At 43.5% G+C, this 26,385-nt stretch overlaps 1 protein-coding gene, 1 long non-coding RNA gene and 1 pseudogene across 2 annotated transcripts; 2 read left to right on the top strand and 1 right to left on the bottom strand.

Annotated features, from left to right (window-relative positions):
• The first annotated feature begins 416 nt into the window (after positions 1-416).
• On the top strand, positions 417-3,301 carry LOC136440745 (uncharacterized). Its single transcript, XR_010756702.1, has 2 exons — positions 417-1,707; positions 2,273-3,301. It is a non-coding gene; the product is annotated as an uncharacterized lncRNA (long non-coding RNA).
• LOC136440744 (bifunctional 3'-5' exonuclease/ATP-dependent helicase WRN-like) lies at positions 2,754-5,252 on the bottom strand. Its single transcript, XM_066436851.1, has 2 exons — positions 4,490-5,252; positions 2,754-4,012 (listed from the first exon to the last, which is right to left on the bottom strand). The coding sequence occupies exons 1-2, from the start codon at positions 5,083-5,085 to the stop codon at positions 2,845-2,847; spliced, it is 1,764 nt and encodes a 587-aa protein (XP_066292948.1). The 5' UTR covers positions 5,086-5,252; the 3' UTR covers positions 2,754-2,844.
• An 8,234-nt stretch (positions 5,253-13,486) lies between these two features.
• LOC136439577 (vasoactive intestinal polypeptide receptor 1-like) overlaps positions 13,487-26,385 on the top strand; it is a 96,667-nt pseudogene continuing 83,768 nt past the window's right edge.

The raw sequence follows: 26,385 nt of genomic DNA, 5'->3' as shown, positions 1-26,385 counted from the left end.
GAGGAGTTGAATCACAGGATGCGAGAGCGGATGGAGCTACTGCAGCAGAAAGGCTAGAGGGACTTGAACTTGTGACAGCTGAATGGCATGCACATGTGACCGCTTTACAAGACGTATATGACGAATATTACAAGACCACATCGGCCCGAGAAAAGGGCACACTGTTTCAGCTAAGAAATAGATTTGATAGGAGAAATGTAACACAAACTACCAAGGACTCATTTAATGCAAATCGGGAGTTCCTCCACTTTGTCTCCTCTGGGATGTTGATCTTGGCAGTGATGGAGACCCTTGGTTTATCTGACATCAATGGCAGACCACCAGATGCACCCAGAGGTATAGAGATCAATTCTCTAGAATGTCGGCGCGCATACCTAAGGACAGCGGTTGGCAAGGTCATTGACCAACATGTACTACTCTCCTTCAATACAAATGCAGTTGTATATGATGTTGTAACCAAACAGGCCACTGTTGTTCCAGAGGGCAGAGTTCCCTGTGGTTTCCCTGGGTGCCCCAAACATTACGCAAGGAATGGGGCCTGCCTAAGGAGACACAGGGAACAGTGTGTCTGGAGAAGACTAGAGGTACATGGAGAAGACACACAGGGAGAGAACGACAGCTCACAGACAGCACAAAGTGATGTACACATGCAGAGTGGAGAACACGAAGAAGACACACAGGGAGAGAGCGACAGCTCACAGACAGATGATAAGAAGGAGGATTTCCTATACAATTACAACTGTTCAGTGCTGAGGGAGGGATTGTTTGACTTGGTGAAAAAAGATTCGGTTAATGAAGGCGACGGCAGCAGAATACTCAGGAACTGGAAGTTTGACATGATTCAGTACTATCAACATAAACACACACATTACAAGGACCTGGCATTTAGATACATTTCACAACACAAAGCTCTTCTAACGCCCCGACTTTCAGCATCCATTCTTCACAATAAGACCATTAACATCCATGGTCTTCCTGGCAAGAACATCCCCAAAGACCTACACATGGAGTTCCTAAACAAGAAGGTAAAGGAGGGACTGGCAAGACTGGGGCCAAATATGACCTCAAGGACAATCACACGAGAAGGACGAAGTCTTAAGGTCATCCAAGACGTACTGGACACATTAGACAAGGACCTAGGTGCATACAGGGGCATAGGGAAACACACGGTACCGGACATATCACAGGAGATACACATGCTGGTGGAAGATTTAAAGCCTGAAGATCCGTTTAAAGTAAGACCGGGACGATTTCATCCAACATTTCCAAACTGCAGACAGTCACGACACCACAACATCAATAGCAAGAAGATGACAGCCTGGATGATTGGCCAGAAAGAAAAGCTTGGAAGACGACAGCATCTGTTATGAGATAACATCTCACAGACAGCACAAAGTGATGTACACATGCAGAGTGGAGAACATGGAGAAGACCCACAGGGAGAGAGCGACAGCTCACAGACAGCACAAAGTGATGTACACATGCAGAGTGGAGAACATGGAGAACACACACAGGGAGAGAGCGACAGCTCACAGACAGCACAAAAAGATGTACACATGCAGAGTGGAGAACATGGAGAAGACCCACAGGGAGAGAGCGACAGCTCACAGACAGCACAAAGTGATGTACACATGCAGAGTGGAGAACATGGAGAACACACACAGGGAGAGAGCGAAAGCTCACAGACAGCAAAAATTGACATACAAGGTACCTAAAACTATTGATGATGAGGAAAAAAATAAATGAATTCTGTTGTTTATCACAAGCATGAATATACAAAATGTTGAGATCTGACCGCATGTGTTTTCCTGTGTATGTTCTACTTATCACTGCTGTCATATTTGTCATCATACATACAAGGATTTACAGTAAACCTGACAAACACTTGCCATTGGTTGCTACTTTTGTACTTTTCTCTTCAAAAGACTCTTCAGACAGTCTAATTTTGTGACATGAATACATATTGAGATGAATGATTGGTCTTGGGGTTTAATCAAGTTTTACTGCAACTGACTGATTTAGGGTAACATTACATGAATAACATTGTTGCATCGTCTTGATGTACAGTTTGAATAGTCTAAATACTACAATTTATCTGTGAATAATTTCATCGGGTTGGAGAATGACTGAATAGCAAGGTTCTTTCATTCACAACCAAGCATTTTTACAAGAGCCCACGTCGAAACGTCGGCTTTTGTAAAAATGCTTGGTTGTGAATAAAAGAACCTTGCTATTCACTACTATTTATCATTATAATATTCTTGTTTTGCAGCATGGAGCATTCAAGAATCCCCAGAGGCAGGTGCAGAGCAGCCATTGAGAGTTGTGTAGGTTATCACAGAAGACCTGGGCAAGAACAGTTAATAGGAGTAGGGGATACAAGATGTACTTGTAAAGAAAGAACAATCACTACCCTTGAGGTTGTTTTTTTTGGAGGGGGTGGGGGTGTCAATACTTCACAAGGGACGTTTACAATGGACTGGTATAGTCAACCTACTGGTGTCTGATTAAGTCCTATCACTATGCACTGGCATGCAGGGAAACATACCTATAGTTGATAAACATAGTATGCTGTATAGACTATAAGAGGTTGGAAATGGAAGAATGCTAAAAAAAGTCCTTTAAACCAGATGTTTATTCACTATTTCATACCATTGTTGTCATAAGTGTAAACTCATACATTCTTTATAGACTGCACTTAGTACTTTAGGCAGTCATAATCAGAATTTATTACTAGTACCCAAGGTTGTCAATTGAAGACATGTAATCATTTGTAATGATGCCGGTATTCTACTAGTAAGACAGTAATGATAATAATAGGAGAGCAGTGACAAATCACAAACTTTAAGCATTTTCATCGAATGTCTCATTTATGATTGCGAATACCATTTCAACAACTTCCTCATCCCACAAACCGATGTTAGTTATGATATCTTCCCGGGTTATCAAGGTAGCACAACAGTCAACAATATTGTCAATGGTTGAAAGACTCAAACCCGTAATGATGTCAAAGCTGTACAAGGAGGGTTTCATTTCATCAAGGAGATCTCTTCTGAAGTCCATCAGACATTCTTTCAACATGTGTAGCTGATCTGCTGTGGGCTGACGATAGCTAGACGCTTTTAATAGTTCCTCGTCAGAAAGTTCAGTCACTGATGACAGACTATCATGTTTGTTCCAGGGAAAATCGTCCCCACACTCTCTACATGTGTCACAACATGTGTCTTTATCTGACATGGCCACAGTACATACATCAGAACTTTTTAGTTTGAAATAATCTAATAAATACTTTCTGCGACAACTCCCATTTACCAGTTTGCAGTAGCTTGCCACTGATGGAGAACAGGAGCCCTTGGCAAGTGTTCTGCCCTGATGCAGAATGAGAGAATGTGAAGGTCTACCATCCCTTCCCGCTCTCCCACTTTCCTGGTAGAAACATTCTACATTTCGGGGAGCCCCCCAGTGAATCACTGCATATACATCAGGAATATCAATTCCCATGCCAAATGCTACAGTGGCAATTACAACTCGTACGACACTATCAGTCTTTCTAAACTCATCCAATAGGAAGTTCTTATTGGTATCAGCAGTGCCTCGATGGAACATGGCCACTCTTCTATTCTTGTAGGACTTTGTCTGAGTACACTCCAGGTGATATCCATCATCACCCAAAGAGGTCATGAACGTGTCATACAATTGAGAACTGCAGGCTTTAATGCTACGACAGTATATGATGTATTTTCTACATGACTGTCCTTTACTTTTTAGTTCTTTAAGCAACCATCCAAACTCCTTATGAATGTCATAGCTTGAAGGTGCTGCATGATACATGATGTTAGGTCGGTTCGATGGCACGGAAACAGTGAATGTGTCAGAATCCATACACAATGATGATAGAATGTCCTTCCTAATTTCCTCAGTAGCTGTCGCCGTGAGAGTCATTAAAGGTACATCACCAAACAAGGACCTCAGTTCTGCTAGCCTTTTGTAGTCCTTCCTGAACTCGCCACCCCTGTGGAATAAAGCAACCTGGTAAGTGTAAGAAATACAAAGAATTCGTGTGGTACTTCTGTATGAACTATATCAGGGCCCTAACCAAACTTAAAAAAAAAAGATTTCAAACTGGTGGTGTTTGATACCAAATGTACATAATTGTTGACACAAAGACAACTTTACGACAGTTGTGTAAAGTTGGCATGAGTCTCAGACCTACATTTAGGATAAACCATGCATCCACACTGAACTTGAACTAAAATATATTGCCTGTAAAATCTCACGTCCATGCCTGTTACCAAAACAAGTTATGTTTCTTGCTTATGTAATTACGGGGAGAAACCTCAGAATATACAAATACCCCCCTCCCCCTTTCACGGCGATCGGCTGGCATCGTATACAACCAACTCGACATGCATGGCATCGAAAGAAAACTAAAGACGGTAGTCAGGTGAAGAGTTTTTATCATGCCTTAAAAATATACAATATACCGTACCAAGAAGTTATGCAGTGTGCCTCGTCCACGGCGACACCAACAAGATGTTCGCGGTAAGTCTTGTTTGTCAACATTCCTCTCCACGTTTTCGAATTCAGAATGGCCTCTGGCGATGCAAAAACCAGACTATACTTCCCATCAACTACCCCCCGCTTGACATCAGCATCTTTCTGTGTCTCACCGACGTAGGCAGCTTTGATCCCTCTCTGTTGCAAGCGTTGTACTTGGTCCTGCATTAGCGACAGCAACGGTGACACCACCAACATGACGCAGTGTTTCCCCAGCAATCTTTCCATGACAAGAGGGACCAGCGTGTGAAGTTCCGTCTTGCCGTAGCCAGTGGGCAGGCAGGCAAAAACGTCCTTCCTCTTTTGGACAAAATAAGTCACCACTTTCTCCTGAAGTGGTTTCAGGGGCCAAGGCCGCCCAAAATCCTTGCATACGGACTCAAGAAGGGACCGAAACTCGTCTTCGACCGTGGGAGAGGCCGCCATTTTTCCTCGAAATGACTCTCCAAGCGACCAGCGACACGATCTTATTTCGCACTCCGCCCACCCGTCTGGGCCGTGGCGCCACCGGTGGCAGTCCAGTGACATGCTAAGTACCTGATTTCCACGGTAACGGGGGCTCGACTAAATTCCTGCCCTACCATTGGTGTTACTATTTTCGATAACGGCTCCCCAGCCTTAGAGAGAGCCGCGCACAAACTCCGCGGGTAGGGGAGAGAAACCCCCGGACAGCTGGAGTTTGCGTTATACAGACTAATAAATCTGCTGCATTAAATCATAGGACTATCAAACATGTAGCACCTGCCAGTTGACACACTGGGGCAAGTATTCCCCTGCTGACAGGGCGTGTCCCCAGGAGCCCTATGGTGGTCAAAACAAAGGGATGAGGGAAGCCGGAGCCTATATTTGAAATGGCGGAAGCCTAAAAGACCTCTCAACACCAGCCGCATTTAACAACATGAAGATTTACATTTTGGCGAAGGTATGGATTCCTGGAACTCAATCTTACTTATGTCAGCACGACAGACGATTAAGTTATGTAATGTAGTTCACGACTAGACAAGAAATAACTGCGTTTTAGATACTTTTGACGTTGTTCAGATAGAATTGATTGACTCCCCTGACAACAAGTATTGTCACTGGATCAGGATGGAATGAACTGAACTAAGCAGAAATGTGTACAACCGGAAATGGCCTTTGTGCGTCAACGATATATTGTTGGTTGGTTGGTTGGTTGGTTGGTTGGTTGGTTGGTTGGTTGGTTGGTTGAAATAACGTTATGCACCAAATGCACTGATGGTAAATAATACAGACGCGAAGCTTTTTTGTCACACCTTTACCCGCTCGAAAGAACAAGGATTAGCTGTCAACGTCAGCTATGTAGACATTTTCTCAACGTCAGCTATGTAATCATTGTCTCAACGTCAGCTATGTAACCATTGTCGTATAAAGTAGAGTGAATTCACGCCTCAGCTAACCGACGTTTTTCGCACCTCATTCGTTTCTGAGAAAGCCGCATAGTTTCCGTTTAGAAATGCTATTCAGCCTGTCACACAAGCGGGTTTTGCTGATGTGGCTCTTTGTAATAACTGTCGTAAGATGATATAAGATAAAATATCCGGGTCAACTTGAAGAAGATTAATGGATGGACTTGAATATATGCTAACAGTGACGGTATGTCATAAAATATTATCAGTCATGAATGGTGAGTATTTCCAATTTATTGCTGAACATTAAGGTCATGATTTATGCAGTGTGGTCAGTGAAAATTTCAAAACATTCGGCTCTGGACGGAGGGTCTGAAATGGGTCGGCTGGTGTTCGGCTGGTGTTCGGCGGGATCGCCTAGTGTTCGGCTGGTTTTCGGGAGTGAGTCAGCAATAAAATTAGAACCTTATTCACGCCAGAAACACTACTGACTTACTCCCAACTAGTTTCCAACCTACCCATAACTCACCCCAATGCCGTAGACAAATCTCTGCTAACAAATTCTCAACCAAGTAGCTACTATCGGAGCGTGGGCGAATCACCCCCGACCTTCACACGACCAAAAAAAAGAAGACCACTGAAAGCAGTATCAAAGCTAGCCATGATCCGAATTCGATGTCTCGGTGATGTTAACAACATAATAGAATGGATTATTACCACTCTTTTAAAAATCGCTGAATATGTCCATTTCAATTCGTGAGAGGGTCTGCATTCGGTCGGTGATTAAGCAGGAGAGATTCAGCAGTCTGCGGCTAGAAGTCGGGATGGTTGGGAGTAGGCTAGAAAGCATTCGGGGCTCATTCGGGAGTAATTAGTGTACTGGTTAGGAGATGATCGGCGCATGTTCGGCGCCAAAGACAGGCGTGGCCCAAAAACTGGTCAGACTGCTCCCGAACTTCAGCCGACCTGAGTCGGCTGGTGTTCGGGAGCCATGTTCGGGGCGGAGTTTCCATGTAAGACATCACGAAATCGCCGACGAATGCACCCGGATACACGGCGACATGCCGACCTGCGTGCCGATTACCGGCGCTACGAACGTCCCTTGCTCGCACGTAAATGTTGCCCGACTTGTGTGGGTCCACATCACGTAATCGTAGGCGAATGCACCCAGACACACGGCGACATACCGGCCTGCGTGCCGATTACCGGCGATAAGAACGTCCCATGCTCGCACGTAAATGTTTCCCGACTCGTCTGGGTCGACTTCTTCTTCGGGGCAGACGGAGCTGTCTTCCGCCTAAGTCGAATTTGGCACCCGGTGGTAGAGGAGGTCACTATTCTTAGACGAGAGAAGGAATAGGCAGCGCTACTCTGAGGCTTGTGGTATACGTGGTGCACAGTGGTATAGGTGGTTTTCATACTTAGACGAGCGAAGGAATAGACAGCGCTACTCTAAGGCTTGTGGTATAAGTGGTACACGGTGGTATAGGTGGTTTTCATCATATACCACCGTGTACCACTTATGGCTTGTGGTATAAGTGGTACACGGTGGTATAGGTGGTTTTCATACTGAGACGAGTGAAGGAATAGGCAGCGCTACTCTAAGGCTTGTGGTATAAGTGGTACACAATGGTATAGGTGGTTTTCATCATATACCACAGTGTACCACTTATGGCTTGAGGTATACCACTTATGGCTTGTGGTATAAGCGGTACACGGTGGTATAGGTGGTTTTCATACTTAGACGAGTAAAGGAATTGGCAGCGCTACTCTAAGGCTTGTGGTATAAGTGGTACACGGTGGTATAGGTGGTTTCATAATATACCACCGTGTACCACTTATGGCTTGTGGTATTAGTGGTATACGGTGGTATAGGCGGTTTTCATACTTAGACGAGTGAAGGAATAGGCAGCGCTACTCTAAGGCTTGTGGTATAAGTGGTACACGGTGGTATAGGTGGTTTTCATACTGAGACGAGCGAAGGAATCGGCAGCGCTACTCTAAGGCTTGTGGTATAAGTGGTACACGGCGGTATAGGTGGTTTTCATCATATACCACCGTGTACCACTTATGGCTTGTGGTATAAGTGGTACACGGTGGTATAGGATGAGAGTAGCGTTAGAGTAGCGCTGCCTATTCCTTCACTCGTCTCAGTATGAAAACAACCTATGCCACCGTGTACCACTTATACCACAAGCCTAAGAGTAGCGCTGCCTATTCCTTCACTCTTCTCAGTATGAAAACCACCTATACCACCGTGCACCACTTATACCACAAGCCTTAGAGTAGCACTGCCTATACCTTCACTCGTCTAAGTATGGAAACCACCTATACCACCGTGTACCACTTATACCACAAGCCATAAGTGGTATACCACAAGCCATAAGTGGTACACGGTGGTATATGATGAAAACCACCTATACCACTGTGTACCACTTATACCACAAGCCTTAGAGTAGCGCTGCCTATTCCTTCACTCGTCTCAGTATGAAAACCACCTATACCACCGTGTACCACTTATACCACAAGCCATAAGTGGTATACCACAAGCCATAAGTGGTACACGGTGGTATATGATGAAAACCACCTATACCACTGTGTACCACTTATACCACAAGCCTTAGAGTAGTGCTGCCTATTCCTTCACTCGTCTCAGTATGAAAACCACCTATACCACCGTATACCACTAATACCACAAGCCATAAGTGGTACACGGTGGTATATGATGAAAACCACCTATACCACCGTGTATCACTTATACCACAAGCCTTAGAGTAGCGCTGCCTATTCCTTCGCTCGTCTCAGTATGAAAACCACCTATACCACCGTGTACCACTTATACCACAAGCCTTAGAGTAGCGCTGCCTATTCCTTCACTCGTCTCAGTATGAAAACCACCTATACCACCGTGTACCACTTATACCACAAGCCTTAGAGTAGCGCTGCCTATTCCTTCACTCGTCTAAGTATGAAAACCACCTATACCACCGTGCACCACGTATACCACAAGCCTTATAATAGCGCTGCCTGTTCCTTCACTCGTCTAAGAATAGTGACCTCCTCTACCACCGGGTGCCAAATTCGACTTAGGCGGAAGACAGCTCCGTCTGCCCCGAAGAAGAAGTCGACCCAGACGAGTCGGGAAACATTTACGTGCGAGCATGGGACGTTCTTATCGCCGTTAATCGGCACGCAGGCCGGTATGTCGCCGTGTGTCTGGGTGCATTCGCCTACGATTTCGTGATGTGGACCCACACAAGTCGGCAACATTTACGTGCGAGCAAGGGACATTCGTAGCGCCGGTAATCGGCACGCAGGTCGGCATGTCGCCGTGTATCCGGGTGCATTCGCCGGCGATTTCGTGATGTCTTACATGGAAACTCCGCCATGTTTGGCTATGTGTAACCTGGGCTTAAGTCAGCTGTGGTTATTTAAATATCACTGCTGACTTGCTCCCGAATACCAGCGGAACACTAGCCGACCGTGCCAAACACCAGTCAACTCATTCCAGACCTCCCGTCCAGAGCCGAATGTTTAAAAACCCTTAAAACATTTGGCTGGCGCAGCCGAACACCACCCGACTCAGCCGAACACCAGCCGACCCCTGCCGACATAGCTCCTGAATAAAAGAAGCACAGAGTTTTTGAAGTGGCTACTTTACCTTATCAATATACTAGTATCTTACAGTGCACACACACACACACACACACGCACGCACACACACACACAAACACACAAAAACACACACATGCACACACCTACACCGCTCAACCTACACAGCATACTAGTCGATATCGTAATCTATTTATCAATATGTATTACACGAAACTAACTTCGGCAATTCAATTTGTGAGCAATTATGTCGATGGTCGTATATTGCAGCAAATCCGCTTCCTGTACAGATATTGCATATGAAATACAGCATTTTATTTCGAATAGAAATCTCTTTAACAAAAGTGACAGAAAGCTATCCATCAACGTCAAAATAAAGTATCCAAGTCTCCTTACGTCAATGTCTCCAATTACCGAGCGTATTTCCCACGAAGACAGGATCATCTTGGCGCCGTATGCGACGAACTGTCTAAAATTTCAATGGATAGAATAGCGTCCTAGGAGGAGTCAGATCAGCAGACAGAGCTCTTAAACCGTCCAGTACCTACCACTGTAGTGCCGTCTGTGATACGTGAGAGCCTTCGGACCTCGCAGCAGGCGTGCAGATCAAGGAGTGACTTAGAAGCCACAACAAGCGAAGTGAGTGAAATGTGTGTGGTTTGTGGTTTTGTTTGTGAACGTATAAATAACCTGTTATGATGGTTGGAATGAAGTTAGGTATTAATAAATTCTCGATTTAACATGAAGATTTTCCATCGTTCCTATGGTACCGACAATACTAACGACCTTACACGAAATCAAAGTATATCGGAAAAAAACCCAGCTAAAAGCCGCAACTGAGATTAAATGTATCTTAAAAGGAGATAAGAAAAATTTTACTAGAATTGCATTAATGCAATACATAAGCAGCTATTGCTGGTGCGCGACCCACACATAATAAACCTATTTTTCACCTCTATGGAAATCATGTTAAGTGCCTTTTTTCCAAGGGCACAACACATCGGTGGCGTCAGGGGATTCGAACCCGGGACCACTGGGTTCTGGGCCGAAAACCCTGCCGTTACGCAACACGACCCCGGTTTTCGTATTTAATCAAATGTTGGCTTAAAGAAAAAGGATGTGACAGTGCACAGTTGGCTGAATGTGAAAAAAGAGATCTGTAAAATCAGATTTTTAGATTGGGGTCAAATCAGTGCAAATAAAAGTCATCCACCATGGACATTCTCTGTGGAAAAAGTATTTTATATTTCAAAAGAGTCTACCAAGAGGGAAAGCTTTGGCCTTTTCTGTAAGTTTTGTGACATCCGTCGCTATTTGTTGACTAGCTCATATCAGCAATCAATGTTTCTAATTATATCTCATATAGACCCACAAGAGACAAAGCGGATTTCTGCTGAAAGGTATCAGGGTTCATTACGCGCGAAGTATCATCGCAGGAGAAACCTAAAGATTCTGTGTGAAAACATGAAATTCGCCCAAACTTCATCTTCTGATATGAATTTGTGGTCCCATGCCGTGACCTCGGCCTTGGTCATAGCCATCTCATCTGCTGAAAGTCGCGTTTTTACAGATTGCTGCATGGATCATGGGAGGAGAGACTTATAAAGACCTTTAAATTATCTTTTTTTTAAATTCTGGCTTTTACACCAATGGCACGGATGTCCAGAGGAGTTTTGATTTCGTCAGCGGCAAACGACCAGGGTCTATTCCTTTATCTCGAGAGTGCCTCGGATTTTGTAGCCTTTGAAGTGTGCTATCATATCAGCATCTGGGAAACCCCATACGTATCGGGGTGATTACAAGCAATGTACGAGACGACTTTTCAAAATACCCTGTCGGCCGTTACTGCGAAAAAACCCAGCAAGACTGGGTTCGTCTGGTTAAATTCTTCTTTAGCTTCAATAAATCATTCATGCATGTCTTCTGACCCTTCCATGCCCTCCGTGTAGCAGAAGTTGCTTTATCCTACCGAATGGAAATGTTTTCCCCGCATGTGTTCTTAAGATTTGGTGATATCCATGCTCATTTTCGTGGAGGGGGGTGTTCTTGTGACAAAGTTGATATAATTTATTCATCTATTTACCTTCGCCGAGAAGGTTATGCAGAGGGTAGCGTTTGTGTGTGTGTGTTTGTGTGTGTGTGTGTGTGTGTGTTTGTTTGTTTGTAACGTACAGCATAACTCGAGAAGGCTTTGATGGATTGTCTTTGTATTTTTGATTATGCATTTAGTTTGAATTGCCATTTTATTGTACTTGCAAATATGATAAATGATGAATTACACAATTCCTATCACTGTAGGTGGATTCATATTTAACTAAACTTCAATGTATTTTGTCATTGGTCAATCGATTTACTATGTACAAAGTTAACGATCTTGTAGAATAGGTTTCAGAGGTTCCAGATAAGGTAGCCTAATCTGCAACCTTTAGGTTTCAACTTCTGATCAGTCCCCCGCCCAGCTCTGCTGTGCCAGGAGTCAATAGCTGTTGCTGATTGCTGCATGGGATCATCGGAGAGGATACTTAAAAATAATATTGTCTTTTTTGTTAGTTCATATCAATTCGCTTCTTACTGACATGTACAAAGAGCCGACGTCCCAGCGATCTCCCCCCCCCCCCCGTGATTTCGACCTCCTCAGGGTGCATTTGGTCCCCCTCAAGGTAGATAGGTGGCGCTTCTATGGGCTTACCGCTCGAAACTGACGCTTTGTTTAGTTAGATGTGTTTTAAGTATTTTATCAAGACTAGTGGTGTAGAAATGATGTATTTTATGTATGAATGACTACTGATGCCAGTGCGGACTTCTACTCAAGTGTGAGCACCATATAACGTCTGGAACTTGGTGTTTTCCGAGGTTATCAGATCAAGACGAGCAATGGCTTCCATGTCGCGAGCTGTGCTCCACTTTACTGTGGATTATTTGCGTGCCTTGAAACGGACACCTCTTCCGGCTGGCCCGGAGCTTAAGGAGCACTCTCTGAACCTCGGAGTCTGGAGACGTCGGAGTAGAGCAAGAGGAACAAAGGCCTGACAACACTTTATCCGTAAGGTTTCTTCACTAGTTGGGAATAGACCGTTGTCATGTAAATCTGGACAGGCCAAGCATGAAGTAAACCGGTTACCACCTCACAGATGTAAAGTAGCTGGGGGATTCCAATCACTGTCGGAGGCTGATGTGATCACAACGTTGCAGCTGCCAAGTGCTGTGGAATGCCATAATGTAAAATGCCCTGTCCTGACTCGGATTCCTTTAACCCACCAGGCTAAGCAAAGGCCATGTCTTCGTTTTTTGCTTCAGATGTACGTTCTCTCCGCCATAAGACCGACGAGCTCTACACTGTCTCCTGTATTAACAATGCTAGCATCATCGCGGTAACAGAAACATGGCTGAATGAGAACATACCGGACTCAGTGATTGCATTACCAGGATACATCGTTCACAGGCGGGACCGAGTAGCACGCAGCGGTGGTGAAGTGGTCTTGTATATCCGTTCCGAACTTCAACACAAACGGCTTACTGAACTTGATCACGACGACCATGAAGCAGTGTGGCTATGGGTGAGACCACACCGTCTGCCACGTGGTCTGAACTCGATTATAGTGGCTGCTCTGTACAATCCTCCCAAGTCATCAGATTCTTCCAGAACTGACACTGAGGTTTCAGAGTACCTTAGCCGATGTCTCGAACATATTGAACGCAAATATGCGCGACCTAGCATAGTCATCCTCGGAGACACCAACAAGTTTAAGTCTCAATCCCTGTGCTCCAACTACAAACTGAAACAAGTAGCCACCCAGGCTACGAGAGGCGCCAATCAGCTTGACTCTATTTACACCAACATTTATTGCCTGTATCTCTCTCCTGTTCATCTTCCGCCTATTGGTGCCTCTGACCACCAGTCGATTCTTTTGCCATCTGGGTCTTGGCCTTTCAAACGTCCTAAATACATCATGCGCAGGCAGTGTGACCCTGCTGTGTCAATGAGGAAGCTGGGATTATTGATGAACACCACGGACTTTACACCTGTATATGAGACCACAGAGCCTTCTCGAAAGGTTGCTGTTCTCACATCAATGCTGAAGGGTCTACTCGATAAGGCTGTCCCCGTAAAAAAAGGTCAAGATCACCACAATAGACAAACCGTGGATGACGGTCAAAATAAAGGAGTTACTTGCGGAGAGACAACAGTCATTCCGATCGGGGAAAACTACACTGTACTCTGAATTAAGAAACGCTGTGGCTAAACAAATAAAGAAAGCCAAACGCCGTTACTACCAAACGGAGGTGGATCATCTAAGGCAACCTGATCCCGGTCAGTGGTTTGAATCCATCAAGGCGCTTATGGGAATGGATTCAGTTGAAGAAGATGTTTCTAACTCCGACCTCAGTGCTCTTCAACACGAATGTGACTCCCTTGCAGAGCACTTCGCATCTGTGTGGAGTCATGTGGACCGTAGCGTCCCAACATTGCCCGATGTGGAACACAAACTTTTGAACAATGCAATTACATCGTTCAACATTGGTTTAGATAAAGTCAAGGCTTCGTAAGCTGAATGGAAGGAAAGCCACTGGCCCAGATCTCATCCCTTCATGTGTTTTGAAACAGTACCACGAAGAACTCGCCCCAGTCCTGTGTAATGTTTTCAACTCATGTCTTCAAAGTTGTACCTTCCCGTCGCAGTGGAAGGAGGCCTTAGTCAGGGCAGTGCCCAAGAAGCCAAGACCCAACTTCCCGTCCGAGTACCGCCAAATCTCGCTTGTCAGCTGTGTGGGGAAAGTATACGAAGGTTTGCTGCGGGATGCCCTGCTACAGGACACTGAAAGAAGTCTCGCCCCGTCACAACATGGCTTCATGGGGAAGAGGTCAACAGTCACTGCACTGCTCTATATTCTCCAAACGTGGCATGAAGCTTTAAACAGTGATCCCAAACTGGATGTTCACGCAGTGTTTGTGGATTTTACCCGTGCATTTGATACCATCAACCATGGTCAACTACTAAAGGTCGCTGGCTGACATGGGCATCCGGCGGTCCTTATGGATGAGTCTAAGCAGCTACTTAGAGGACAGAACACAGAAAGTTAGATGGGGCTCGTGTCTATCTAAGTCCCACGCCGTCCTAGCAGGTGTACCCCAGGGTGGGCTGTTATCTCCAACACTTTTCGTTATTTGTATTAACTCTCTGGACGCACGGTTGCCAGTGCCCATCATCCCTGTTAAAATACGCTGATGATCTTATAACCTCCGAACTGCTCATGGCTTCCCTTCCTGGGCAAACCCAGAAAGCCCTAGACTCCATCGTGGACTGGGGAGAGTCCTACTCTCTCGGGGTGAATGGGAAGAAGACAATGGACATGTTTATCAGCGCTAGAAAGGAGACAAGCATACCCGTCCCTCCCCACCCAACAATATCTGGACATGAGATACAAAGGACAAGTTCTTTTAAACTCCTTGGTGCACATGTCTCTTTCAACCTCACATGGGACGTACATGTTCACTATATGTTAACGAAATCTCGACCACGGGTTTACTACCTCTACGCTGCCAAGAAGGCTGGCCTTCCTACTGATGTGCTAACCCAGATTTATGTGACATTTATACGCCCCCTCCTAGAGTATGCCAGCCCTGTGTGGGGCGGGCTCCCGAAACACTTGTCAGACATGCTGGAGGGTGTGCAGAAGCGCTGCCAGAGAATCATAGCGGTTCCGTCGGACTCTCTGCCGCCACTGTCTAGCAGACGGGACACAGCAACTCTGAAAACACTACAAGACATTCTGAAGGACAGTAGCTCTCCTCTGAATGATTTCTTTGTTCCACCTCAGGTCAATTTTTACAGTCTTCGTCGAGATGGTCTCTATCGAGCAACCAGGAGTAAAACCAAAAGACATGAAGTTTCATTTGCACCCCAATCTCTACGTCTGTTCTACGGTAATGTCAGTTGATGGATCCTTTCTGGCCGTCAGTAATGTAATGAGCGGTGAAGTTCCTTTTAAAACCAGTCAGTATTGGCTGTTACTTTTATCTTAGCAACGCTTCATCTGGACGTTGTTAGGCTTTTTAAACCGTTTGTAATCATGTATTAATGTCCATGAATTAGGAATCATGTAATTAAGCCGGCGTCACAATTCATGCGAGCATCGGCCGATTTTGTAGATCGCCAGAAGCTCGCCGAATTTCCAATTCGCCCGAGTGTCGACCGTATTTTTCGCTGAAAACCTGCCCCGTCACAAATTGAACGGAGCTCGGGCGACGTCCGTCGAACACTAATAATCATAAATCCCACATAAGACGGTACCATGTCTTGGACACGGACAAAGTCAGAATCAACTGACCTGGTAACAAGCTCAAATTAGAACCGACTTTACTTTCTGAGTTGTGGCAAATCTGTCGGGCATGAGTGAAGTGGGTGGGCACACTGAAAATAATAACTTAAACAGGAATTTTGTCATAAACCAATCCGAATACTAGCACAGGAGCCACAAAGTCAACAGATCAGTCGTTTAACCCCGATCCAAACATTTTCCGCAAACGGAAATCGACCGAAGCTCGGGCGAACGCCGTCCGAGCTTCGGCCGACCGTTGATAAGCCTATCGACGCCCTGCCGACGCCTGGGCGTGCCTCGGCAGACAAACATAGATCTAAAATGACTCAGTAGACTTTCAACTAGTCATTTTGTGGAGGAAAAACTCAGGAAGTCAAGTCAAGCCTCAAAAGTCAAGCCCAAGTTCATTAATATATAAATTGAAACATCCAAACCAATACCAAAAAAAAGAAAAAAGAAGTATTGTCTTCGGTGTCAACATTTTATTTATGATAAAATTGTTTCAATGAAAATTTAACTTTGCAATTGAATTGTCTTTCATTAGAAAAGTTCGGCAGCATTCTTTGACAAGTTGATATTAGTATTAGTTAATATTAAAGTGTTATTCATCATCTATGTTATAAACCAAGCTGTCGTTACCTTTTATCTATAAACAAGAAGGAGTTCGGCCGGAGCCCGTCCAAGCTCCCATCGACACCAGTACAACGCTCGCCCGAAGCACGCCTTACTTTTCATGAGTCGGCCGGAACACTGACGACGGTCGTCCGATTATTGTACAAAGCCCGTGCGAGGCTCGCACGAGGCTGAAGAGTTCGGGCGACCTCCGACCGACCAAAAATCGGGTCTAAAATCCTCGGATGCCCGCCCGAATATTGACCGAGCGCTGGTCGTTGCTCGGGCGAGCTACGGGCAAACTGTTGACGAGCTGTGCGAGCTCAAAAATCGTCGCCGAGGCCTCGCTGAATTTAAGCGCAGCTTCTAGTGCCCCGCGAACGTCGGCCGAGCTCCGAAAATTCGCCCGAAGCCCGTAGAATCGACAGGACGTCGGTCGTACTTCGCCCGAAAATCGCCATTTGGAGCTCGCCGACAAGTCGGCCGAGCCAAATTCTTCATTTGTGACGGGGGCTTTACTGTATGTTTAAGCAATCTTATGTAACTGTTACGTCAATGGCAAGCCATGTAAGTATTGGCGCAATTCATGTGGATATTTATGTTTTATAATAATGTCACATGCAATGCCAATCAGAATAAAGCTGAATCTGAATCTGAAGATAATTTTACCAGTGATTTTGACCCCTCCCCCCATCTTACTAACCCTACCTGCATACCAAATTTCAGCTCATTTAGCCTGTAGCTAGGAGCGACTTAGATGAATCCCTTTGAAGGTTCTGACAGAGGAAGGAGTAGGAGAAGAAAATCATGACCAGTTATAGAGGCCAACGTTTGTTTCCGAGCAATATCAGATCATTTGATTTTAATGAAAAGGCCCAAAGTTTCAAAATATAAATCTTTAGGTCTAAAAATGGCCCAAAATCCCGAATTCAACCATTTTGAAAGAGTGTATGCCATATGTGTGAATGGGGTCTTCTGGGCATGTGCCCTGAGCACCCTCATACCGAATTTCAGGTTATTTGCATTTAATACCAGGCCATCTGTAAACAAGTAAATATGTACACAAGAAAAAAATGAACAGCCATTTGGCAAGGGCCGTACTAGATGGTAAGAGACTACGTAATTAAGGACACGTCATTCTGGCAGTGACACCAGTCCAACAGCTGGGAAACTCTATCCTCTCCGACAGTCTCTACGAAGTTGACGCGACAACCACTTACGTTGACTTAGTGGCAAGGGTCAAGTCCCACTAACGGACAAACTATACTTGTAAACAGATCACCGCACGTGAAACTTGTTGCCAGTAGTAAGATTAAGCTAACTAAGAAGATTACTATACTCGACCGGAGTCACTACTGATGCTACTCGCTCCTGTTTGATTGACGTGTACCTCTGGTACCCACGTCCTATATCTCGGTCACCGGGGAAGATTGTTGCCAGACCCCATCGGTGCCAAGAAGGCGTAGCTGACATGTTGTTAATGACCACGTTCGCCCTCTGAATAGAAGACTGCTATGGTAACAGATAGACAACTCCAATGTTAGACTTCCTAAGGGATTTCCCTGTTTCTAATGTAACTGAACTACTGTATGAACTTGAAGGAATGGCGAATAATTGTTCCAACGTTAACAATTGTATAATGAATGAGTGGTGATCATTTTTTGTGATGTACTATGCAATAAGGTTACAATACCCCTGTTATTCGTTCCCTCACTCTGCGATGGTACAGTCCAGAAACTTTGGACAAGTGAATCCGACTATTCGATTGGTTAAGAAGTTTTGGCGGACAGTGCCCAGGGAAATTGTTAGGAATGTTTGACCGGGGCAAGAGTTCGTGAACCCACCGAACTGACCCTGGAGGTCATACACCAAGGGGCCTTTTAATGCGAAACTAAGTTGGTCATTTGGTAAAACTGCACGGCCTGTCTTTCAATTGTCATTGAAGATCCGGAGTTTCTTGAGAACTTATTAAATCAAATTTACATATTTCTACCCAATAAGAGTAGAGAATCTTGACGTCGTTTAACCTTATTTGGACCAAGGCCACTCCCAAAACTTAGAAGATAAAACAGACAAACACTCTCAAACTGGGAAGTTTTTGGGAACAAAGCTTTCTTTGGAAAAGACTCTGTTAGCTGACTTGGGCCGCTCCGAGAAACGGGAGCAGCAGCTTGCAGAAGTCTGATCCTCGGAAAGTACGTTTCTTTGTCACTGGCATCCATTCGATTGTGAACCTGTCACAGAGTGAGAAGAACTGTCCGTACTATCGTTATCCCTGCTTGAACATTCCTGTACATCTATCTGCGCATGAATAAATCTCTGGTCGAGGAACATCTCCGAGTTGCCTGAATCACTCGAGTCATCATAGCAGGAAGCCAAGATCACCGACGAACGGCACTTGCTTTCACATCTACGTACTCAAATTCATTATGGTGGTTGACCGTGTATCGTTTGTTCCATTTGAGGGCGTAACGTTAATTCTACGACCGTCTTGACGTGACATGCCCTCGTCTGTACCTGCACCAGAGATGCTCAAGGTGACAAGTCGTTACTATCACGGGGGCTGGTAAAACAAATATAAACCTGAACCCGGCGATGTAACTGTGCCTCTGACAGTTGGTCTCCCATGTAACCGAGCGAGGCGTAACTCCTGCAAGCCTGAAACAATTTCAAAGCGTCTGGAAGTGTTACGCGTCTGACACTCGTTTATCTCTTGATCATGACGCGTCTAGTTCGTGTACAGGTGTCGCCATGGTGTATTGACTTATATCTAGGCAGCGGCGTTCCCGCCAGCCCAGGTTCATGAGTGCTTCCACCAAAATATAATATGGGTAGGGGGAGCGCAGAAGCCCGAGAAACTTTGGATCTTCAAGCATTGAGAGACAAACCATGCGGTTGAGAGTGGTTGTCGGGGGTCCCTTTAACCGCCGCTATTGGTATTATCGGTAACTGTTAGCGGTGCTAACGAGAATTACCCATTTTGATTTCGAGACGTAGGAAATCGGTAGATTATGCTGTATCACGTTGTAGTTTACTTGTCACACACTGTTTTACTTCTATATTCGTGTTTTGAGGTACTTGGATACCGACCAAGTTTGAGAATGAACATGGAAAATACTATTGAAGTCTTTGATAAACCGGCTATCGGTTTTCATTTCATGTTCATTTTGTTGTTCTCGACCGGAGAGTTCGTTTTTATGTCACTATCACCGGGAGTTCTGGTGAACGTTAACTTACTAACAGGGAAAGGTAAGTAAACATATGCATGAACTTACAAGTAGTTTTGTGTGATTTTAGTGAATAGTATTTGTTTCTGGGATATATATATCAACTTTTAATGTATCGATATGTTTGCTTTGTGCTTTGTTACGGAGTGATGCTGTCATCCTTCAGGCGTTTCATGTTTGGCGCGAACCTTTGGCCGAGTTCGTCCCAGTTCAAGATATAAACCGCTGGTAAAAGCCTTAGAGCCGCGAATATCCGTATAACCGTCATGAATAAAAGTAAAATGAGGGCAACACGATATTTAGAGGCGCTCCTTGTTCGAGTGAATCTTCTATTCCCCGCGGCAGTAGGACCGTCGGTACTTTTGAAGATATCAGAGATTACGGGGGCGTGTCGCACTGGGGCCAGGCAGCACATTTTGGTGTTATTACCCAATACTATTCCAAACAACACGAAGCAGCTGATCTAAAGTCTCACTATCATTTCTCTGCTGGAGTCTAACAACACGATTTTATATTTCTATATTAAATGTCCGTCACATTGAGATTAACTCTTACTAGACTATATGGAAAAGGGAAGATGAACGATCATGATAGGAGAGATAGAATCATAATTTGCATACACGATAGATACTTAGTGAAGGATTTCGACAGTCCGATATAGAATATCTTTATCGTTAGTCTGCGTTGGACCTGTTATCGCGGAGACAACTCAGTTATTCATCGAGAAATCAGATTTTCTTGCTTGGACACCAAAATAGGAATACAAAATTGTTTTGGTAAATAATTGCTTAAATGCCTGTTTTCAAATAAAGTTTTCATCTAAGTAGTGGAAAAGGCTGCGTCCGAACTGGAACAAAACTGCCATAAACGATTCCATTCCATAGACTATTGTCATATTCGAAAGATTCGTGTGGAGCCTTGAGAGATAAGAAATGGTTTCGAATTCACCACATCGTCAAGTTACTTACGAGTTCGAGTGAAAAATGTGTTAAATTCCAAAGTTGTCTGACCTCTACTCTAGCTGTCAGCCTCTAGTATCATGGCTGTGTGTCATGTATTCTGTCGAGCCGAGCCAAACTCCCCTTTCTCTCCTCAGGTCAGGTACAAAGCCATGATCAGTCGGCTTCATACCGCTGTGTGGAAAACCTGCAGTTGATGGATGGTGACTGGTGTCACACCAACTTATCATAACTATAAGTTTTCACTTTCCTAGCGCAATTATCGTTGCTATGGCCCATATAACAAGATCACGCAGTATCACGTGGAGAGACCTCGCGAGACTAATCTAGGAACGCGATACGCTACCCATAAAGCCAGCGTGGTAAAGATTCAGGTTCCTCATTCCTTGGTGCTTTAGCTACAAAGTGGCTTTTGACAGATATTAGATTTAAGGGAATACCTGTGGTGCCAAACTAATTGTAACCTTCACCAGGGTCAGAGTATAGGAAGAGTCTTGGTCACGACTCTGGGACAGAGGTTCATCAGGGACCCGCCTTGAACAGCTAGCTCCGAGACTGGCAGCAACCTGGCGATCTCTTTGGATAATGTCTGCACTTAATAAAACGCGAGTAGTCTATCTAATGATGAAACGCAAATGTAGGGCTCATCTAACCAGTGGCACCAATCCAAAAGATTTGTCTGGTGGTTAATTCGGTGGTTATAGCAAATGATCATATACACATAAGGCATAAGGTGGGTGATAAAGACTACCCAATGGATATAAGAGAAATAGATTCCTGTATGACACAAAGATCCTTTAATGAACTTACATGAGTCATTCTTTTAGAAACGCATACAAAAAACTATACATTTGTCCTTTTGGTACAAAGATGACTAGAGATTTAATTTTGAAACCAACATTTCCACAGACAATATTTCGTAACATTGCTGTTTCGTAACATGTTGGCATGTCAATTTTTTTTTCTAAATCTACTCCATTCATTCTCATCTGCTAGGTGATATGTATAACTTCTTCTGATTGGTCAACATCATCTGGCCATATCTGGGCGGTTCCACTTACAGTGGGCGTGCCGAGAATACAGTTTTTCCCTTCCGTAAAAATTTGACTTATTTATTTTTATTTATTTATTTGTTCGGCTGTGTACAATGTACAGCAGCCAAGGCTGCCCGACTAGCTATTGCTATTTATTACAAGGGGCCAAAAATTTGACTTGTATTGAAATGATTTTTTTATATTTATTTCACATGTGTTTAAATATGATTCAGTTATGTTAAGACGGTAGACATTTTTGGAACAAAAAAATGTTAACAGAAAGAGTCGTAACTCTGTGGCATTTATGACTTTACGGCGTCATAACTGATATAAAATGGGGAGTTGTCATTGGCAAATGTAATCTGGCTTCATGATAATGTGATATGTTATAATATAATCAAGCAGGTTAATAATAACATAGTTAAGGCCACGACTGCTTCTTCCACCATACGTGACCACGTTTTTCCATGACCATAGAAAATGTAAGGGTCTGGATGATTGCAATGGTATTTTCTGTACAGAAGGGAATATTTGTAACATGTACGTGAAGGCGGGAGCTTCAGTAACCTCTACGTGATCGTACAGCGAAAAACCTATGCTGTTGCCTTGACAGGGAGGGAACATAATCAACATGGTATGTTGGTTTTGATACTTGAAATATTTGGTATTATGTCATTGTTTTAAAAGAAATGTTTAGAATACAAATTAATTTGTACTAACTTCTCAGAAGAAGAAAAAGGACCAATGCAAGCAGTCCTCAATAAGTACTATTCTAATTTCCTGATTGAAAAAATCAATCAGTAAAATGTGATCCGAAATGAGCATTAGACAGTCTTGTTGAAACTGAATCCACACATGCCTTGACGTATATTGATTTTCAATCAATCAATCAATCAACCAACCAACCAATCAATCAATCAATCAATCAATCAATCAATCAATCAATCAATCAATCAATCAATCAATCAATCAATCAAACAAACAAACAGACCTGATTTAAAAGGGAGAATACCACGGCTACTATTGTCCCAGGCCCATGATCATGTAGGCAAGCTCAGCCCCGAGCCTGTACGGTGGACAGCTAGGATAACACCTAACCTATTGACATATAGGTTTCATATAGAAATAGAATGATTTTATAAGACACTGATCGGGGGCAGGAACAGAGGAAAGAAAGCGTCCTTGCGGCCTTTATGTGGAAAATAAATCTTGAAGCAAAAGAAATGTAGCGCATATCTCAAACCTATCTCTGATTTCAATGGAACCAGCAATACATGCAGTAGAAATATGATCTTAATAGCAGAAAATAGTAATGCTGTGCCTTAGACGAGATTCATTTCATATGGTATGTTTCTGTGTATTGTCAATCGGCTGACAGCACAAGGGAAATAGATCGCAATAACTCTGACACCCTAGGGGTATTCTATCGTCCAATGGGTAAACCTAGATATGCGTTTTCTTGACAGTTTTGTCTCGGCGTGTACTGAGAGGTCTTCCTGATTCAGATGAGAGATAATAGAATACGGCAGAATATCGAGTTAATGCATACAGCGGTGGGCTTTATATATGCAAGGGGGTAATGAAAAATCGACTGAGCATACACGCGTACGTGCGCCAGCGATATTGTTGGTCTAAACAAAAAGTATTACATGGATGTAATAGAATTATGACAAACAGGAAACGCTCGGCGTTATCGTAGATCTGATGACGCGATTGGCGCCATACCATGCGTATACAAATATATCGTCGTAAAGAAAGAGATGTACTTACAATCTTCCGCGGTTTTCAGGTGCTCCGTCATTTTACCTCACACAGTCTCGTTTACTAGGCACTAAGCATACCATAGGGTAAACTCTGATTGGCTGAACAAACAGCCAATCGACAAGGGGCAGTTAGACGACTTGTGTGGTTGCAGGATTTCTTTCATATGCTCACACACCAGAAGGTACAAATTAGCTACTATCACCCTATCTGCCAATTACATGGGTGACTCATCAGTGCTTTGAAATGAAAGTAAGTACTAATTTTTGTCATAGATTAAAGATGACTTGACGTCTTATAACAGTCATTATATAAATTAGAAAATCCAGTTTTCTTTTCCCATATGGTCGACAACGACTACTGCCTTAATGACGTCATCAGTAACGAACAGCATTTCAGGTGGTGGTAGACCATGAACGGGATATATATGGGGTTTGAAATGGCGATGACTTCAGACATCATAACTCCATGAAATATACATTACGCAAATAAGATCTACATTTGCATAATTCATTTTCAACCGTGATCACCGTCACATAACTTCTAATTGCCATATGTATGAAATACAGTTATCTACGAATATGGAATAACAATATTTTCACGTTAATTATGCAAATTAGGTCTACATTAGCATAACTTTTATCTATCAATGTACCTTTATTTCTCAGTTACATATGTTGTTGCATTTTTGAAGTGGGTTTATAAAATGTCCTCATTAATTATGCAAATTAGATTCGGATTTGCATTCTTATCATTTCATTATATTAAGCAACACTTGTGCTATCCACAAAAACAAGTAAACAGGTTTGGTTGTATATCCATTTGTGGTTTGACCACTAGCTGTCGGGCCCCTGGGGAATATTTTTCCTAGTTTAAAAACTAACAGTTGTTAGCTGCCACAACATGCCTAGAATAAAAACACATAAACAATTAGTTATGCAAATTAAGTCCCAATTTGCATAAATTATCATGTACTTCTCTGTGTAAGCTACTTGCATACTAAATATCATGGGAATCCGTCGTTTTTTTATCAGTTATTCTCGTCGGAATATTCTGATAAAAACGCCCAAACCTGTACTAATTTTTCCTTACATTACAAGCTATCTGCCATACAAAGATAAAAACCATAGCATGTTCGGGTCAAAAGATGCGTGAATATAACTGGCAACAATCTTCCGTTGGAATCATGGGACCAAGAGCAAAGTAGTCAGAAAGCTTGTTCGTGAAGTTATGAAGCTAAAGGATATCCAGGGGGCTCTGCAAAATGTTCAGCGTGTTCGTCAAGGGCAAGAAAGAGGGGGAGAGAGAGAAAACGAGAGAGAGAGGGAGAACGGGAGAGAGAACAATAGAGAGAGAACGAGAGAGAGAGAGGGAGAGAGGGAGAGAGGGAGAGAGAGAGAGAGAGAGAGAGAGAGAGAGAGAGAGAGAGAGAGAGAGAGAGAGAGAGAGAGAGAGAGAGAGAGAGAGAGAGAGAGAGAGAGAGAGAGAGAGATTACTAATAAGTTAAGGTGTTCAAACGCTGCTGGTTCTAGTAATTGTCAAAACGCACAGTTTGATAAGGGAAATTCTAAAGCCTGGTCACATTTTATTATCAAAGGACTCAAACTATCTTGGTAAACCTTCAAATCAAGTGTAGTCTTTCTTTTTCATGTTTTGGAGACCGCATGTGTTCTGCCTGATCAAGGTAAATGGAGCCTGATGTGCTGTAATGACTATGCTTACGGTGTGCAGATTGCACACAATTTCTGCCCTGTGGCGCGACCGCCTGGCGAGGACTGGGTTCTAATCTCAGATAATGTCGGCCTTTCACTGGAAAACAATTACAGGACGCATATTAATATCATCTTTAGATTACTAGGCTGAGATTTTGATTATCTGCGTGCATACTAATAATACATTTTGCACCTAGAATGTTCGCAGCTCCCACCTATAGCAAGAACTGTAGTTTATTCCCCAATGTATCACCTGTCTTCAACATTCATTCATTCATTCATTAGAAATAGACAAGATTTTCCTTTCTTTGTGGTTTATTGAGATTTACCACATTTGTGGAAGGATTGACATAACAGGGGACTCACATTTTCAAGATGTCAACCCGGACCATACTGTAAGGTTTGTACCACTCACACCGAAAATGACCCCTCCTCTTTTCGTACAGCTGCTGGGTTATTTTACGTGCTCGAGGTGTGACTCTTCTCAAGCACTTCCATGTTACGTTCTGTCCGAGAGACGTTCCTAACCGCAGCTAGGTATTATTTTCACCAGAGTTAACTTGTGAAATTAGGCCTATTTAGCCATATCAAATAAAGCTGTAAACATATCTCACTGAATTTGTCAGTGATCGTGAGCAGTGGATCGTCGAATACAGAAAAGAAGGGGAAAAAACAGCGGAATAAATATACACGCAAAGACAATACCACGCCCCAAAATCACAGTCATAGAGAGGTATATATGGCCATCGTTTCTGATTCACGTCGGTACAGATGTGCTGGTATTATTTTCATTCCTTATTCAGGTAACTGATCATTGTTAAAATTCATGGAACAAGATTTGAGATTTATTGTCACCGCATTATCACTCTACTACTTCTGTATTAAAACAAGAACAACTTCTGTCACTATGATGAAGGTGAGGAGAAACTGGTCCGTCTAACCTTCCACACGAACCTATTCTTGCCGTGCTGGTATTCTGTCCTACTTTATATGAATGGTCCGGAATGTCAGAGGAAAGTTGGACGGACGTATCTAGATAAGAAAGACACTTGACACCTTCCATCACATGCATGTCTAATCGGTTCTAGGTCCCATTCGCCACACCGCTAAACTATATCTAATAATTTAATTAAGACTCTTTTAAAAAGGTACCAATAAGGAATTATTGACATCCAAAAGTCTCGTCTCAAAATTTACAAACTGACAAGCAGACAAACAGACAA

The sequence above is a fragment of the Branchiostoma lanceolatum genome, chromosome 8 (assembly GCF_035083965.1).
Source record: "Branchiostoma lanceolatum isolate klBraLanc5 chromosome 8, klBraLanc5.hap2, whole genome shotgun sequence".
Lineage (NCBI taxonomy): Eukaryota > Metazoa > Chordata > Leptocardii > Amphioxiformes > Branchiostomatidae > Branchiostoma > Branchiostoma lanceolatum.
The sequence above is the reverse complement of the archived record's forward strand: the minus strand, read 5'-3'. Positions and strand labels throughout refer to the sequence as shown.